This window comes from Ischnura elegans, chromosome 1 (assembly GCF_921293095.1).
Source record: "Ischnura elegans chromosome 1, ioIscEleg1.1, whole genome shotgun sequence".
In the NCBI taxonomy this organism is placed as follows: Eukaryota; Metazoa; Arthropoda; class Insecta; order Odonata; family Coenagrionidae; genus Ischnura; species Ischnura elegans.
In genome coordinates this window covers 6,697,604-6,716,512 of record NC_060246.1, presented here as the reverse complement: position 1 = coordinate 6,716,512, position 18,909 = coordinate 6,697,604, and the positions used below count along the sequence as shown (strand labels likewise).

Genomic DNA, 18,909 nt, shown 5'->3' with positions numbered 1-18,909 from the left:
GCCTATGATGAATGAATCGGAAGGTGGTATACTCCTGCCATCAAGATGGCAAATCCCCATTTATGAATTGAAACTTGCATGGCCTTAACATAGGTACCTACTCACTCACTAAAAGGTAATCTTTTTCACAAGACTTATTGCATTCTCCTGGAGAACTGATCATATTTTAGTGGAAACACAACAAAAATGATCCAACGAGACCCATGGCTACATAGCTATCCCATTAACTAGAGCTTAAAACATACCTCTGAAATTATAAATCAGACAATTGAATACGTAAAAAAATCAAATGGATCTGAAAATGTAATTAGACAACAGTTTTTCAGAGATTTTTATTATTTTAATCCAGTTGAAAAAAGCACTCATAGTAGTTGCAAACTATTAGAATACAACTCCAGCCACATTTACGCTTAATGAGATAAAGATTAAATTATCTAATAGTATTACGAACATCACACCCTTAAAAATGTTTCCCAGTATCAAATTCATACAAAAAGAATGTGATCTCAAAATGACGGAATAGTTGAGACTCAGCTTAAGAAAATATATATTTGTTAAATGCTCTTATGACCTTGAAATTCTTACAAAATTCAATTACAGGGCCCTTTACATGACTGTAAACAAGAAACTGCATTTAAAACTCTTGAGGTCTTTCCAATAAAAACTGCAGAAAAATCACTTAAGAAGCAAATACAATTATATAAAATGTTATTCCAAAGTTTATTTATAAAAATTTTGAGCTTCTCTCCAAGTTTTATAAGTATAATCATTCTACTTTGGATAAAATGCAGATAACCTTAAAATATCAAGCACAATAATACTGCTCTAAGCCTCAATAAATAAATGCATTCATGACAAAAATTGTGTACATTAAAACTCTTTTGAATATCCTTTTTCTGAATAATATTCAAATCACTTTCAAAGGAAGCACTCAAGCAGATTTAAAAAATCCCCATAGGTATGATGCGCAGATTCCATACCCTTGCCCGTGTATACAATCAACACACACACAAAAAGAAGAGCCATTCACAGGTTATTTTTACCTTTCGTTGTCTTAGGAGCACATTGGAAGAAGGACGCTGACGAGTTACACACCACCAACATACATTCTACATTCTGACAGAAATTCACAACTACAAGCCAGCAGATTATTCATATTTTGTACACATTTGTACAAATTGTAAAAATTTTATATTTGGTTTCTCAATAGAGGTGGATCCAAGGTTTCATGTGTTAAAAACTGAATAAATTTTTACAATCATAGGCAATGACTTTACAAAGATTCCCATAAGTATACTTTAATGAACTGAATTAAAATTTACAATCCATGCGTTGGTCAATAAAATTTTTAAGCAAATTATATCTCGAACATGCAAGCATAACTGATTTGAATTCCATTATCCCAGCTATTACTTTCACTGAGGAATTACATTCCAACTGTACAGTCCTTATACATGAAAGTCCATCCCAATTGAAGCTGACCAGCACCCTTCAATTACGCTATTTTAAAATAGAGCAGAAAAATACTTACAAATAGTTTTCTTTACATGCGTTGACATCATGTGTACCTGACGTTATAAATAGCAAAGGAACACACTCATTCTCTTTCTTTCGCTCCAAGTAAAAAACAAAACTTTTTTTTTTAAGTTGGTGTCACTACTGCACATGCCCCGCACACTCCTGGCCCATTCCTATACTGTTAAAAAATGCATACTAAAAATACTTGCATCAACCACATCCCTGTGCTTCAATGGTTTTCGTCAAACGACAATTTTTCACAAGATAAACCAATTACAATCCATATTTTCTCACTTATTAAGTACAGCAACTCCCTTGGTCAACACCAATTTCCATTAATTAGGATATTAAAAAGAGCAAAATTAGCCCAATGAAAAGTGGTAAAAACATCCCATAATCAATTTGTAACACCTCCTTCATCCCTTCAAAAGCACAAGTGACTGCGAGAGACTTACCCCAGGACTAGTCCCACTCATGTTCGTGAAAATTACATGGATCTTGTAAAAAGACCCCTGGAATAGATTGAAAAGGTAAAAGTGACAGCTCTCCAATGTCTCCTAATGATTCATTAAATTGAAATGAGTGAGCAAATTTGGCTTGACCATGTGTGCTGGGAATGGCATGTAGAATCACCCAAAAACAAGGAAATCGTTTAGTTCCACCATAAAAAATTTCTCTGTGTACACTGATAAATGTTATGTCCTGCTCTGCAGACTCATTGTGGCAGAGGAAATGAGTTTTGGAGGCAGGGGCAGCAGGGCTAAGGCACCCGGAGGGAGCAAGGCCATACTCTGAAGAAGCACACATCAACTTGTTAAATGATTGTTCTTGAAATTAACTATAGCCAACTGGTACTGCAGACTTGGATCTTGAAGCATGTACATGCAATCACTGTCCAATCCAACACAGGATTCTTAACTTCAACTGGCAGTTGTTTTTTTTTCAGAGGAGACCTCTAGTCCGAGTGAGTACCTCCCAGTGACCATGGTTAAACTCTTCCCCAATGCCACACTTGTCTGCTACAACCCTCGGTGAAAATGGATGAGGGAAGCTTCCGTGGCAAATTATGCAGCCTTCTCCTGCTCAATGGCTGTAAGAGAATTTTTCTCAGGGTAAATTAAATGCAATGGAAACAGGAAATCGTGTCAGAAAATAAAAAAATCAATTCCATACTTCAAAAGCAAAACAATATGAATTTCCAAGTAAAGTACAAACGAGTCTAATTAATATGAAAATGATACCTCAAGACATTTAAATAACATTTGAAGGGTTTCACTTGGTTTAGCAACAAATGAATAATAAAAAGTATGTACACCTGACTCCTATTTGAAGATGATGATGGCTTTCTGATGGATTCACCTGAACTGAATTTTCATAATTTTGCAATTCTTTGCACCCTCAATTGATTAAGCAACATAGGTCAGGATAAAGTTCATTTTTTACTATACTCATAATAATGAGCTAAGAATGCAATTACAGATAAAGTTGTCATGATTAGCTCGGTAATCACCTCCCCTTCTACATTTCCCTACGCACAGCGGTATCCTCCTTTAAAAAAAAATAGGGAGCCTGGATATGAGCCATCACAAAAAGGCCAGTCAATGTTTGAAGCTGTTCAGAGACATTTCAAACTGGCATTTATCTATCCTTCCGAAGATCTCACAATTGATGAGGGCATGTGTGCATTTGGAGAAAGACTTTCCCTCAAACAGTATCTGCCACAGAAACCCAGCACATTTGGCATAATGTTGTACATGCTATCAGAGTCTGATTATGGGTATATTTGGAATTATGACATATTTTGTGGAACCAAAATATGTCCTTTGAGTATCCTAAAAGTGTCCGAAGCGGACATCTGAAGGACATCCATAGGTAGTTTTTATTACTGACATGCAGCAGAGTGCCTATGGACGTCCGCAGTAGACTTGGCAGACAGTCACCGGAAGTTCTGATGATGCCCGTGAGGTGCGTGGGAGAGAGCATCAATTCCAAACCTTCCTAGAATCGCTCCCTAACCTTGGTCTCAATCCCATGTGTTACCTGTATAGCCTTATACGGTTTAAATAAAACTGGTGCCTTTCAAGGGATTTCTAATGTTTACATTTCTCCCAACAACCCCAATGCATTTCAAATGACGAGCAGTCCTTGAAGAGCGAATTAAAGAAAAAGCAGTGGCTAGAGCTAAAGCACTGTCTCAGTTTCAATGGAAAGCTAAGTATCAAATCATCAGCAAGAATGGAGTCGAAATCGTTGAAAATACATCAAGACATGATACATATATATAGGAGACAATGGAATGACTTCATCATACATACCTTCTTTGGTTGGGAGTGGGTTCTTTTCCTGGGTCTCTGCATGCTTCAGCTTGGTGGGGTCAAAGTTCTCAATTCCAGCGAACAATTGCTGCTTACCCTTCTCTTGTTCAATGGCTGAAATGTAAGAATAAGAAGCGAGAAATGTAAGTGCGATAAATTAAAATTACCAAAAATTTAACACTCACCATTTGAATAAAAGTACCATCAAAATGCTATTCACATTGACGGCCTCAGACCAACTTATCAAATCATATATCACCACTGCACTGAATATTTTCTAACTACTGGTGTGACATACAATAAGTTACCTGCATCAGTGGCGCAGCGAGGGGGGGTTTTGCGGGATAAAACCCCCCTTAGAGCTCAGAGAAATTTTTCACTTTAATCCATTTTACTTATTTGGATCAGTATTAGTTATAGAATAGTGTTAAGATTTATCAAATATCCCTTAGAAAGCCGTAAAACTCGCCATTTTGAGCCATTATTCTTGAAATTTTTATGGGGGAGGGCCCCCGCAACTCCTGCTTACCCTTACGCAATACCCCCACACTCCTAAGTATTAGTTACCCTAAAACCCCCCCTAGCCCTAATTCCTAGCTGCGCCCCTGACCTACATGCCATCATGGAGTACTAGTTACCATCAGCTATCAGAAGAATTGAAAACCAAAATAAAATATGGTTTTCACCAAATTCAAGGAAATTCCAACTCCTTCGCAATTCCCTAAACCAAATTGCAAATGGATTTATGAAATATTAATTCAAAATGAAGAAGTGGTTGCTTCATGATAACCAACAAGCACTATGTTTACATTTTTTTCACAAATTTTAACATTTTAGATGTAAGAGCCACTACACAATCACTGGCAGCAAAAGGGTCAACATAAAAAATCAACCTAGCTGTGTATACAAAAATACTGATATACAAATTTGAATGCAAGGATTGTTTATATTTTACTTAGTATGAAGCAATTTCACCAATTAAGAAAGAATGCCTGAAACTCTCGATTGCAAGAATAGGAGGGAAAACTCAAAATTAAAAATTGGTTTTCGTTATTTAAAACAAAAAGATATGAATGAAAAACACACAGGCCAATTTTCAGAGCTCCATTTCGACTTTTAACCGAGAAAGTAGCTTTAAAAGTCCGCTACGAGCTTCGGCCACGCCCCAAATGCAAAACATTGACGCCACATGACGTGCGAACCTCATGAATGCTGCGTGAGTAACGCTTGAAGAAGCCATAAACACATTGGATCCGTGGAAATAGTGGCCAAAAGTTTATTATCATGGCAAAGCAAAACATAAATTTTGTTCAGGCTCATTTCCGAAATGTACTGGTGTTATCAACAGAGACTCTGGACAATTTTTTTGTCTCAAAATTAATCATTTTATTGAAATGAAAGTTTTACAAGATGAAATGTTTACAATTTTGAGCAAGGCAGTAATCACAGCAATTATCGTGGATGATTTAATTTGTGAACATACCATCATAAAATCCTTTACTTATTACTGCTTTTTAGCTTGCATATATAAATTTAAAAAAAAGAAAAGTCATCACAATCAATTTCTTTCCCCTAATAGCTGTTTTATTACCCTCTGAAGGGAGGAAATTCTCCATTTCTTTCAGGATTGGCATTCAAATTTTGTTGGTACAGCATTTTTTAAATAGAGGCCTCGCTTTGGTCAACCTATATGTTCCTGGTAATTTTTCTAGTCAGTTTCGTTCTATAAAAAAATGGTAAGCAAGTGTCATCAAAATGAAATAGTAACTCAGAGAAGGGGATATTTTCATGAAAATATCAGTTAGTTCACTCATATTTACACCAGAGTTACATATATAGTCACTTTCAAAAGCTTTACGACAAATTTTGTGGCACCACATCTGCTTCACAAGGAAATTTTGTATCCTTTAATCCTTTCATAGTTTTTTTGCTGCGTTCGGCAAACATTCCAATAGTGAGTGAATATATGTATACATATATACACTCAAAGGGAAAAATTACTTTGTAACTGGAAATTTATAATTCCGCTTCTATTTATGTAGGGTGTATTGATTATTTTGTATGCATTTACCGCATACTTGCTCCGGTTTTAATCCTTAGTTGTTAAAGTACTTATTATATGGTTTTTATTATGTGATGGCGGTTGCCTAATGGGCAACGCTTTGAACTGAGGCAGTGGAAGTTAGGGGGTCAGAACTGTCTCTCCTATTTTATTTCAGCTTGTTTTCTTACTTATTTATAGGTTTTTTGTAATCATAATTTTGCTGTCATTGCTATTATGCTTTCATTAATGCTAATGCAGATTTTTAAAGTTAAGAATAAATTGTTGGATAAAATCCTGGCATTGGCACTAACGTAGTTTGAAGTCTGGAGAAAGGAGTCACACATTACGTTTTATTATTTGATACTTATTCTGTTTCGATTAATCATAGTTCAAACTATTTGCTAGTATTCATTCAGTACGCATTTGCCTACAGTTTCTATGTTTTTTGTAAGACTTGCAAAGTTATCTGTGTTCACTATTTACTATTTTTGCTTCTATTTATCAACCTGACAGTACCTCCAGCTGCCAATTGCGCTCATTTCTGCTTTTTTTGAGTAATACGATATCATAGTATTTCCTGGGGTACAAATTTGAGATTATCATGTGTTACTTTGTACCAATTGACATTTCGTTAGGTTAGTGTCGGAGACCCTTTCCATTGCTGTGGTTGGCTTTTAATGCGCAAGATAGAAACAGAGTGAAAACCGGGGCAAATATGCGGTAAATGCATGCAAAATAATCATTGCATCCACCATAAATTGAAGTAGAATGATATACTTGCAATTAAAAAGGAAAATTTACCCTTGAGTGCGTATATATTTAAGCAGATACGAAAGTTTGAGTTGAGTCGATGAGTTCAACACTGTATCCATTGTTAATTGCTATTGACTGGATGGTCAGGAGTTCTTGATTGAAGTGATTATTATTCATTGGAATGTTGATTAATCTATGGATTAGGGAATGAAAACCAGCTAAATGCTTTCGCCTCTATGCCCAAATTTTGTTAACCCTGGGAAAAAAAACCCTTTAATTTCCAACCTTTTTACCTCCTCCGGTTTTTCCACTCTCCCCTCCCCCCCCCCCCCCCACGCTTTCCACTTCTACCCATTCCAGCCACCTCCTTGACGACTTTCCATCCCATTTCTCCTCTCTCAGTTGTACCTTGAGAATGAGGTAGTAACATCGAAACTCGAGTCGAAGTAAATTTATTACTGTGGAAAATTGCAAGTCATTGTTTCATTATGAATCAATTCCACTCCATCTCGCTTGATTCCTCGAATTTTATACTTTTCTGGTGTTTTACAAGAGGTATATTCACATCTCGGCACATAACAGTATATGTAAAATTTAAAATTCTCAATTTTATCTACTATTTATTTTTACTCAAAATAACGTGTACTACAATGCACTCCTTACGCAAGCAATGCAGATATCATGAGGTTCACACGTCATCAACATGGCGTTGCCCACGAAATGCGTTTTTGCCACGGAATTCAAGTTGAAACTTCGAACTGCTCTAGGGGCGACATTATTCAGCCCTCTATGGTAAAATTTGGTGAGAGACTTTCTTACACCTATTGCATTATAAATCAAACAATATTTGGTTGAGTAATCCCTTCTTTTGTTTATTACCAATAATAATACGCCAGGGGTGATCATCAAGTGCCTTTTGCTTCATCAAAAAGTAAGAAATTTGTGTGTTTCTGATGCATAAAAAGACTTTACCTCACTTAATTTAGCCCTAAAAATGGACTATCTCCAAATTTTTGCATATTGTGATCAAGTTTGAAAAATATAGAGACCCATGTTTTTCGCCATCCAATCTATCTGATCCTTCTCCAGCCATTTTCTATATAAAAAATGAATTGCCTCAAACTTTATGCAGATGAGTGAATGATATTATGTAAATGAGTGAACCAGGTCATGTTGAGCAGGTTAGTGCTTCACAGCTATTCCCGGGACTTTGCCCATGGGCACCATGTGGCTTGCTGCTGCTAGCACTCTTGTGAGCAATGCCTTTTCCCAACGAGTGGTCCTTACTGAATTGATAACTAACTTTTGGCTCTTTTTTTTATTTTAACTTATGAGATAATGGCTGAATGAAGAAGATATTTTTCCATCATCGTCATCTTCCCCCTTCTCCTAACACATTCTTCTGATGAATTTCGATTTAAGATTTGAATGAACAGTCCCACTTTGGCTCGATATTCATTGCCTAGACATGAAGAAGAAATAAGGGTACAGGAAATAAGCAAAATCAGCCATCACAAAAGATATCCCAAATGGTCATAAGGCCCTGCATCGTTCTCCACCACTGCTCACCTGACTCATGAGGCTCAAATGAAAAACCTGCCAAAATATTTCACTCTTTTCAGGCAGGATACATTCAAATAATATCACCATGGCAGGGATGCATCCCTAACTTAAAATTATGAGCATACATGCATCAAAAGTTCACCTGTATATCACAAGGAAATAGCAAAAGCTAAGGAAAGCAAGCACTAGGAATAGCACTTGCTTATGAAATAGACAACATTTTGATTCTGCAATTTGCCCAACTTATTTCACAGTTCACAAAAACCCTCCCCTTACTCTACTGCACATGGTATTCCTCCAGTTCATCAACCTTAATTAAATAAGACCTGATATCAAATTTTTAGTATCATATGAAAATGGATGATAATGAAGAGTGTAAAGCAAATGGATTTTTCCTTCAACACACGTAGGCTCAAAATCAAAGCAATGCAGCACAACGATACAATCACTGGTGAAATAATCGAATGAAATAATGTAATATTTATATTTTTTAAAGTTCATAATTCATGGTCACCAGAAACATACATTATCTAGTCCAATTAGATTATTCAATGTGGCTTATTCCCTCGACATTACTAACTGTAGTTATATCATTACATTGCAACACATATTCGTATATTCAGCCTTTGGTAGTTGGGGATTACAACCTGAGCTCTACCGTCCACCCAAGAAAAGTGCATATATTAAGAGTGGAACACAAACACAAGCCATGTAAATAAATAAGGATCCCTGTTAAAGACATAAACAACCATTTTCCAAAAAATAAAAGGCTTTAATCAATATGCAAAATGGAATTCGGAGTTGAAAACATGCTTTTTGAATATGTTACCTTCAGGATCAGGTAGGGAGTTCTTCTCCAAAGTCTCCGTATGTTTCATGGATGCCTTATCAAAGCCTTCAACGCCAGCCAAGAGGGTTTGGTGAACCTTCTCCTGGAGAACCACTGTGGCATTAACCATGCCAAACAGCAGTCAGGCAAGTCACGCCGCCATGCAGAGCCATTCATCACGCACACCACAACATGCCGAGCAAAAGCCAGAGGTAATGGGGTCATGCAAGGTGATTACAAGGTTTCGATATGAGTTGAGACAGTTGCAAATGAGGCTTAGCCCAGGCATCTCCAAAATATGTACACTAGGAGATATTTTTGTTATAACACACAAATATTACATAAAGTTAACAAATACCATTCATATACATATGTGCAAAAATCCTTTCAGATGATGTCTCCAGCTTCACCAGGAGGAAGATATTGATCCATTTCGTTATTAAAGAATACAGATGCTTGATTCCTTTCCAAACCTATTTATATAGCACAACCATTTGTTAAACAGGGCAAGTCACAATTAGGGATGTGATGGTCATTAGGTATCCGGCAATCAGGCAGCATTGAAACTATGGTCGTGTTTTTACAAGGTCGGAAAAAAACAAGGTATCTGTTACCATTGATTTACCATTTTTTTTTAGGCTTCATTTAAGCAACAAAAATCTTTAGTGCAAAGGAAGCCTTAGAATCTTGTTTGGTGCTCATAGAGTGCAAGTAAATACATATGTACATATACTGTTAGGTCTACAAGCATAGCACTTTGCACACTCATCGATTTAAAAAAAATTAATTCTCATGCATGACATTAATTACATATAAATTCTGTAATTTATGTTTTGCAGAGCAAAAGCAATTAATAATTTTTGTTCCTATTCTAAATATGTTTTTTAAATGAGAGGAGGAAAAAAAAGTGCCTATATATTTTCCAAGCTAACTTTGATGTCAGATGGGTAAAATCGCATGTTTTTCAATTGCTTCCGCTACTGTTTTGTTCACCTTGCACTACCACTGTTTAAAGACTCCAAAACCTTTAAAATTACTGAATAAACTTAATGATTTAAGCTAGACCGCACTATCTTTCACATGATTCGGAGAGCTCAATAACATAACTTCAATTGAAAATGAGTTTGACAGCATTGTGCCAAAACCTTTTCCCACAGACAAAGGCTTCCAAGGAAGCGCATGCCGTTGGATTCTGACCGAGTTATTGATTCTAGAAACACAATGGTATAATAAGGTGCTATACCCAGTGAGAAATGGGTGGTGGAATCCACGTGGAACCCACGTGGAATCCACGTTGAGTGGTGGATATTTGGTGGTGGTGGATATTGAGTGGTTGGACCCACGTGGAATCCACGTTGATTTCAAGTGGATTTGTGGTGATTATCATAAAATGTTAAACAGAATTTCTAATTTGTGGAACTTAACTCTCTGGTTACATTGCGTCATTTATCTTCCTGAAACCACGCTAGTTATGTTAAAATGTATCGCACATTCTATTTTTATATAATTCGTGGAAAGGCAGCCATGAGAGCACATGAAAAATCGTAGACACATATATAGAAGGTTTAGATATAGAGTGGTTGAGGTTTTAATGGTTTTAGGACAGCACCAACTGCTGTTTTAATTTTTCCACCAAATTTCCATGTGGGTTCCACGTTGATTCCACGACCAAAAACACGTGGTATCCACGTTAATTCTCCACGTGGGTTCCACATGGATTCCACCACCCATTTCTCACTGGGTACTGATTTCATTCATGCTTCTGTTTTTCTCTGGGTTCATAAAACCTTACTTTTCCTAGAGTTATTACAAAACAGGACGTGAAAATTCTATCAAGTGAATTAAATTGAGAACCATCAAGTTAGCAGCAGCTGATCCCCACACTACCTAAGCCAAGAGTGTTTTCTCCAAAATAAGTATATCTCTTGAGAAGAGAGTTGCCATAATTTTGGAAATAACTACGAAAGGCAACAAAAACTACTTAACTGCATATAATGTCAATGTTGTTCGCTGCTGCGGTACATGCCGGGAAAGTTTTAAGATTAGCATTAGAAAGAAGTGACAATTTAAAAACTATGCTGATTTAAGTTTAACATTTAGGGTTGTTTTTGGTGTTCACAAAAGTTTCAAATTTTCTTTGTGAATAGAAATTTCAATCAATCAAATTCTTGAAATAATTGCTTTGAAATTGGTGGATTGTAGGCTGAATATGGATGAAATAGATGCTGGTTTGTAATCAACAATGAAAATATCTTAATTAGGCTTCAAACATGACAGAATATCATACATAAATGTGCCCACATTGTACAGATAGTTTGATGTTCAGGTTGCTTAACTATGTAGTTACACACTGATCAATATCCCCAAAATCACTTTTCTCAAAGAGATTTTGGACAGAAAATGGGGGACTACATCCTGAGATATATGGTAATGTGAATGAGATTCAGGTCCAATGTCTGTCTGATCTTTCTGAAATTAAAGGCGGCTAAATCAAGAGGAAACGATTCTCCGAAACCAGAATGGCAGGAAGGGATTACCAACAGAAGTTGCTTTCAACACCACAGAGTTAGCTATGCACATCATTACTAGAATCTACACAAATTATATTTAGGTTTCCAGGAATAAACACTCTGATATAAATTGTTGAATTAGTTACTCACATTAACCTTTTGCAGGATCATTATTAATAAAAAGCAATAAGCAGATAAGCTTCTTTCACTTGAGGTTTAACACCACAGGCAAAACCAATGTATATCTACAGAATGATCGCCAAGCTGAATAATCAAGGTGCATCTAATCACTGATACCTCAAATGTAACTAATAGTTATTCACAGAACCAAGGACCTAAAAAATTCATGCCTACAAGAGTTTAACCAATATGTTAGCAATCCCAGTCAGCACAAAAGATAAATTACCCCATTATTACCCTTATTTTACACGGGTAAAATTGTGATAAAAGATGGCTAACCTGTGTGTAAACGGGTAAATTATCTGTAAATTAAAGTGGTAAAATTTCGGTAATTTGATGGTAAACATGGGTAAAATTTGTACTTTTTCCATGCAAAACTTCCTAATGCAACATCAGAGCCATCAGTGGAGCTTAAAAAGAAACATGTCATCCCCTTTATCGGTGCTATTGTGAACCAACAGTACGTAGCTTTAATGCTTTATAGGCATTCACATACACGATAAATGAACGGAATCAACATTGATATTGAAGAATAACTGTTTATTGAATGACGAAAAGTTACTAAACATACAAATATGACATTTATATTAGGAAATAACCACTTGGTGAAAGAGAAACAATAAAAAATAAAACCTACATTCATGAGGGCATTCGTACTCTATGAAAGAGAAATGACCGACATAAATAACAAATATGTTTTAAGAGGAATTGCCTATTTGATACCTTTTAACATAGAAACCATGTTGAACTTGGAATTAGTTTTCTTCTGTTGAGCACTTGGTGACAACAGCTTCTACACCTAACTCCTCAGGGCATGCTTACGAGCAAACAAATTCACCCAAACGAGAATCCAAAAAAACAATGTGCTTTTCCAAATTTTTTTCACTTGAATTTTTCAATGAAATCACTGTAAGAGAGCTATACTTTGGCAGAGGTTGAGGGAAAAAATTACAGTCTCACCATGGCATCACAACAAAAAGGGAAGCAACTCTCTGTCGTTACATTTTCCACTGAATTAAATTTTACTATTTCCAGCATCATATCAGGTAACTTGGTTTAGTTAACTTCAAGCTCCAGTAATAGTTAGAAATTATAATTGCCAGGCATGTTACCTCGGCACTTGAAGTCAGGTTCATGTTCATCCTTCATTGTTTATTTGTCTACTAGTAGCCAACGTTACGAACCACTATTCACAAATCACAGTTGAGGGATCCATTATCACCAACCGTCAAGATGTGAATTTGATCTTTTATAAAATTATTTTAGCAAAAATAGTTATTCGATGAAAATTAGTATTCTTCTCCATGTATTTACAAAAATAATCTGGTAATTTTAAGTACTTGAATTTCTGTTAATGACCACAGCCTTTCATCGATAGCGTGTATATTATGTGAAACTATTTGTGAGATGAAATAGAAAGTAATTTGAAAAATATCACTACAGTGTCGCTGTGGATGTATTGAACTTTATTTTTATACTTTAAACTTTTCTCAAACTCATACAATTAAGGAAATGCCTCACTATATATTTTTTATACTTCACTTTTGGCAATTCTGCAAGCGAATAATTACGTGGGTAAAGATTACTAGAGTAAATTTTAAAATCGTATCCAGCTCGATTTTGTGGAAGTTCTTTATATCCATGATAAAAAGAAGGACACAATGGTAATTTCCACACTTTTAATGTCACAACTCAGCAACCGACCATGGTTTCAACACGTACATCACCTTGAAAATGACACGTGTTGAAACCATGGTCGGTTGCTGAGTTGTGACATTAAAAGCGTGGAAATTACCATTGTGTTCTTTTTATCATAGAGTAAATTTGCCCCAGATTACCATAATATTTTCCATCTTTTTTTCTAAATTATTTTTTGTGCTGACTAGGATACATGCTACTTCCTTAATTTTCCAAACATTATGGTCGATCAGATAATGACAAATTTCTTTTTGTTCAACACTTGCACAGATGATAGATATTTTTAGCGATGGAAAATTGTGAAGAACTTGTACACTACAAAAGAACCACTGTGCGTTTCTATTGTTGGGAATTTTTTGCCTCATAACATCAAAAATAAAACATTTTCATGGGCTGGATTAACAGCTCTAATGCAATGTGAACTGTTGAAATATTTAGATTAAGAGGTAATTTTCATGACCACAACAGCACTACTGTACTGACTACCACTGTAATTAGTCAAGCCAAATTGTAGGATAATCGACATAGGGACACAAATTCACTCAGCATTTGATGGAGCGATGCAAGTCTATTCAATAGAAAATAATCCGTTCTTTTGAAAAAAAATATGTACTTATTCAAACATTTCATTCCATCACTTAACACGTTCGCTGCCGGGCCCGAATTCTACTGTCATTCCGCGTGTGCCAGGCGAATATTTTCGAACCTATTACCAAACGGCAATAACGATATTGAGCCTATCTCCGGGTGTTACTAATATTTCTCGGTATATTTGGACTCATTATGTGATGCGCTATCGATTGTAACTTTAGTCACGTGCGACGCCATAGGGCGTCTCCCCACTTTTGACAATGCCTAAAATTTGATGAGACGCCATTTGGCGGCTCAGGCCATTGGATCTTCGTTCCAACGTTTTAGTGTACACTCAAAAGCTATGGTTGAAAATACTGTTAAAACAAATTTTAATTGTTGATTATGCTTTTAATAATATTTGCTATCGTATCCGGAGATGATTAGTGCAATGATTTATACTTGGGAGGCTTGGGTACGGCTGATCCGGAGAGATCATAAATTTTGTATAAACACGTTTGGCTTTACTGAGGGCAACTTTGCGACTCATCGTCTGCAAGAATTATTTGTAACATCCACGACAGCCAACACGGGCTTTTCTAAAATGAAGAAACAGCGCTAATATCTAATAGTGCGAAAAATACTAATTCTTGATTTTATATTATGATAATTTTATCCTCTAAATTACCAGACTTCGAAGGCTTCCTTCAGTGTTATTTGTATTTACCAGGTAGTGCGTCAATTTTTTTAGACCCTATCAACGGAATCCCGAAGAATATGCAGCCATTCTTCTATAATTTATCGTCTTAACTACTGGAGAGAGATCATGCGGGCACCTGGATTCCGTGTTTCATTCCACAGTATAAAAGCATTAACAATGCAAGACCCAAAAAGAGCATCATCGGCCACCTTGTGGTACCACCTTACTTTTTTTCGATGGGTGCAGTGATACAACGAAAGGGTCTCAGCAATGTCAATTCCTCCCTTTATTTTATTGTACTCAAACACCATCTTTGGCTTAGTAACCATGGCCCTCTTCGATTTCTTTCCCCGTTGGGATTATTTCCTATCTGATGGTGGTGGAGATCATGAATACGTCACGCTGATCTTTTCATTTCTTTACCGTTGCTCCACAAGTTTTCATAGCACTGAAATGCCTTTCTTTAAGTTAGCAGTCGTTATTTCTCTTAACAGCCCTTTCCTATTTTTCCTAATGGTACCCACAAAATGAGACTTATCTCACAACATTTCTTTCCATAAGCGTGGGATGAATCAAATCACTAGAAGTATCTAAACATTACAGCAGGAGTAGGGGTGCCGACTTACAAAAAATATTGGGGGGGCCCAAACCGGGGACCCTGTCTCTGTAAATTTTATAAGTAGTGAATTTTATGTTTTTTAAGCATTTTAGAATAGTCATATGATCGACATTAGAACCCTGATCACTCGAATCGCTATATCTGGACACTCCGGGGAAAATTGACAAGCATGAACATTTTTTCCTCACATCTGTAACGAATTTTTGGGGGGGCTCGGTCCCCCTCAGGCCCCATGGAGTCGGCGCCACTGAGCAGGAGTTATTAGATTGTGAATAAAAAAATGGAATAAGGAATCATACCTGTATTAGAAGAAGAAAGATTACCTGACTCTGAGGATTCATACGACTCCTCAGACACCCTGAATTAGCGGTGTCTCCTTCAGAAAATCCTTCAAGGTCGTTGGTGGAAGCCGAATTGTCAGAATGAAACATATGCTCGATTTCTTCTTCGTTAAAACGTCTTTTTCCCCCAATAATGCGTGACGGAGTACACATGATATATTCACTAAACTGGTTATCACTTCCGTATCGAAGGCACAGACACAGAGAATACATTTGGTATACTGATACGCTCCATACTCGGTTAGGTACGAGGGACAAGTGAGGGAAGGAAAAAAAACGAAAAAATCTCTGCAAATGTAATTTGAAACATTGTGTGGAGATATAATACCTCGAGCTTCCACTTGAAGCATAGAATGATATAGCCATTGAAAAATGGCACTCTCGAAAAAAACATGAGAAACCGAAGACGAAAAAAAAATGAAATTCGAGCTGAAATGTGTTACCAATACCCTCCCTTCACAGAAGATAACATTGTCTCGTCAGTGCATAAGGAAATGTAGCTTAAATTTCAAGTTCTATGCATCGCTTGATGATTCAAGGAAAACGCTACTTTGACGCCCATTGGCGTCTCACTAGTAGCGTCCAGCAGCTATGCGAGACGCCATATGGCGTCTCACTAACTCGAATTTGAAGTAATGTGAGACGCCCTATGGCGGCGCGTGGCAGGGAACGTGTTAACAATCATTCAGCCAAGCAATTTTAGCTAGAAACTCCCAACTGATTAAGGTGGCTTAGTTGTGAAAAACTTTCAATATAATGAAGGAAACTGCCTTATCAAGAAAGTATATTTATGTAAAAAAATCACAACTGAATCAACAAGCGAATTTTGAAAGTATCATGGTCCAATTTATTTGATGGACTGAGTAAGAGAAATCAAAGAAAAAATTTACCAGAAAATCTGTTATTGCAATTATGAATTTGTCTTTTCAAATGGTTCATACCTTAAAAAATCCAACAATTACATAGCCATTAATATGTACACACCCAAAATGAATGAAAAGTGCCCTCAAAGTCTTGTGATACTTGCGTATAGAATCACACAAACATTATCATCCATCTAAACCCCACAGCAGAAACATACCCGTACTAACCATATGACATTTACAGAATTGGCCATGGGAAGTAGTTATTGTATTCGACTTTCAAAATGAACATGAAGCAAGCAAAACTCAGCAAAAACTGATGCAATAATGATACTTTTCACCACCTCAATGAGAAAATGAATACATACATAAAACTTTGTACATCTTAATCAACTAATAACTGAATAACATGAGCTTTATAATAACATAGGATATAAGTATATTGTAAATAATATAAAGAATTCCTTCTATCACATACATAATCATGCCTTGGGAATGCAACATTGTAATTGAGCCATGCAAAGAATACCTACTCTGTGATAAATTTTGATAGGAATATAAGCATAATGATGGGGCATCAATAACAACTATCTACTGCATAACAGCCATTGTGTATGGATGCTACTCTTTAAAGGTGTAAATGGGTATCAAAATTACAATAAATAGTAAAACTGGAGGTTACAGTGAACTGGATATAATAAAGTCAGATATTATATCTTACCATCTTTGTCTGGCAAGTGATTCTTCTCCTGGGTCTCCGTGTGTTTCAATTTCCCAGTGTCAAAAGCTTCCACTCCTTCAAGAAGAGCCTTCTGGGTCTTCTCTTGCGCCACATCTAAACAATCAAAGGTAACAATATCAACAGTTAATAAATTTATTTCAAAGAACGCAAATGTAGTGAAACTAATTTCAAGTTCAAGTACTTAATCTTAATCATCATTGATGCACTTTTTGGAAACTTAAATCAATTTATTTGCATATAAAACTTTGTGTACACAAATTACCCAGGTCTCCACTGCCTAAACTACAACCAAAAAATGTTTTTTGGAAAATAATGAATTTTCAACGGTAGGAAATGCAAAAAATCATTCTTATGACATATCAATAATAACACAGGATAATGTTAATATGTTCTAAGTGAATGTAGATAAGTGAGTGCCTTAAAAGCTGATGTTATTTACACCAGCTGTTGTTCCCTCTATTTCAGGCTTATTTCCAAAGTAAAATTATAGATCAAGATGAATTAGCACAGCTTAACTCAGTAGTTAATTACTTTGAAGACAAAGAAGTTACAATTAAATGTGCAAGCAAAGACTTTTACCAAATGTTAAATTTAAGTCTAGTTTTACAGGAAAAGATAAAAAGAGCCCATTTCAATATTTAAAAATTCATTTCATATTATATGTATTTACTTGGTTTCCTACTTCTTACTTTTAACAGGGTAAAATGAGATAAGCTAATAAAGATTCTTCCAATAAAGGAAGTAGACTGTAAGGATAGGAGACAGACAAGGGAATTGTATGAGATCATGGCGGTGGCTGTCGAAGTTAATGGAAAATTGACAAAATGGATTGAGCTGGGCAGGGGGCTCACCCACGCTATTTGGTACATACATGGAGGAGATGGTCAGTAAAACCATGGAAAGTGAAAAAGGGAATTAGGGATTGGAGGAGGAGAGATAAAATGCATTAGGTTTGTCAACGACACAGTGATCCTAGCCGATGGCAGTTCAAGGAATGTTAAAAAGTACTGAGGAAGAAATGAAAGACTATAATATGAAAATAAATGTTGAGAAAACGAAAGTTATGAGAGTGAATGATGGTGGAAACGTGAATGCTATGATCAGTCAGGAAAGGACAGAGCAAGTTGGAAGGTATAGATATTTAGAAAGCATGGTGGCAAAGCTGGACGAGTGGGACAGAGATGAAGTCAAGAATGTCGACGGTAAAGGAAGATTTTAATAAGTAAAGAAAGGTGTTACGCAGCAGTATGCGCCTACAACTGATGAATAGACAGGTGAAATGCTGTGTGTGAAGTGTAGTGTTGTGTGGATGCAAACAGCGGACCTTGGGATGAGGAGATAGTGATAGGATGAGCGCTTAAGAGATGTGGAGAGAGAGATAGAGAGAGTGAAGTGGGAGGATGAGGTGAGGCAGAGTGAGTTGGGGAGGAAAGAACATTATTGAGAACCTTACAGAAGAGAAAGGGACATTGGATAGGGCACATTTTAAGAGGGGATGGAAATACAGCAGCCGAGAGAACAGTGGAAGTAGAAAAGAGGAGAGGAAGGAGGAGGCTGAAGATGACAGACGAAATGAGGTTAAAAAGAGGGTATGATTAAACCAAGGAGGAATTACGTGATAGGAGGGGGTGGAGGTGGTGGTTGGAACAGCTGCCAGTGAGAGA

General features: G+C 36.4%; 1 protein-coding gene across 8 annotated transcripts in view; it reads right to left on the bottom strand.

Annotated features, from left to right (window-relative positions):
* Nucleotides 1–317: 317 nt before the first annotated feature.
* The window catches only part of LOC124155224 (thymosin beta), a 176,965-nt gene continuing 158,373 nt past the window's right edge, over nt 318–18,909 (bottom strand). For 6 of the 8 annotated variants that reach the window (XM_046528951.1, XM_046528943.1, XM_046528972.1 and 3 more), the window contains 4 exons: nt 17,225–17,338; nt 9,023–9,136; nt 3,834–3,947; nt 318–2,608 (listed from right to left, as the gene is read on the bottom strand). In XM_046528951.1, coding sequence (XP_046384907.1) covers nt 2,583–2,608; nt 3,834–3,947; nt 9,023–9,136; nt 17,225–17,338 — 368 coding nt within the window. In that variant the 3' untranslated portion in view covers nt 318–2,582. The remainder of the gene's footprint in view (nt 2,609–3,833; nt 3,948–9,022; nt 9,137–17,224; nt 17,339–18,909) is intronic. The other 2 variants (XM_046528985.1, XM_046528991.1) reach the window with 1 other exon arrangement.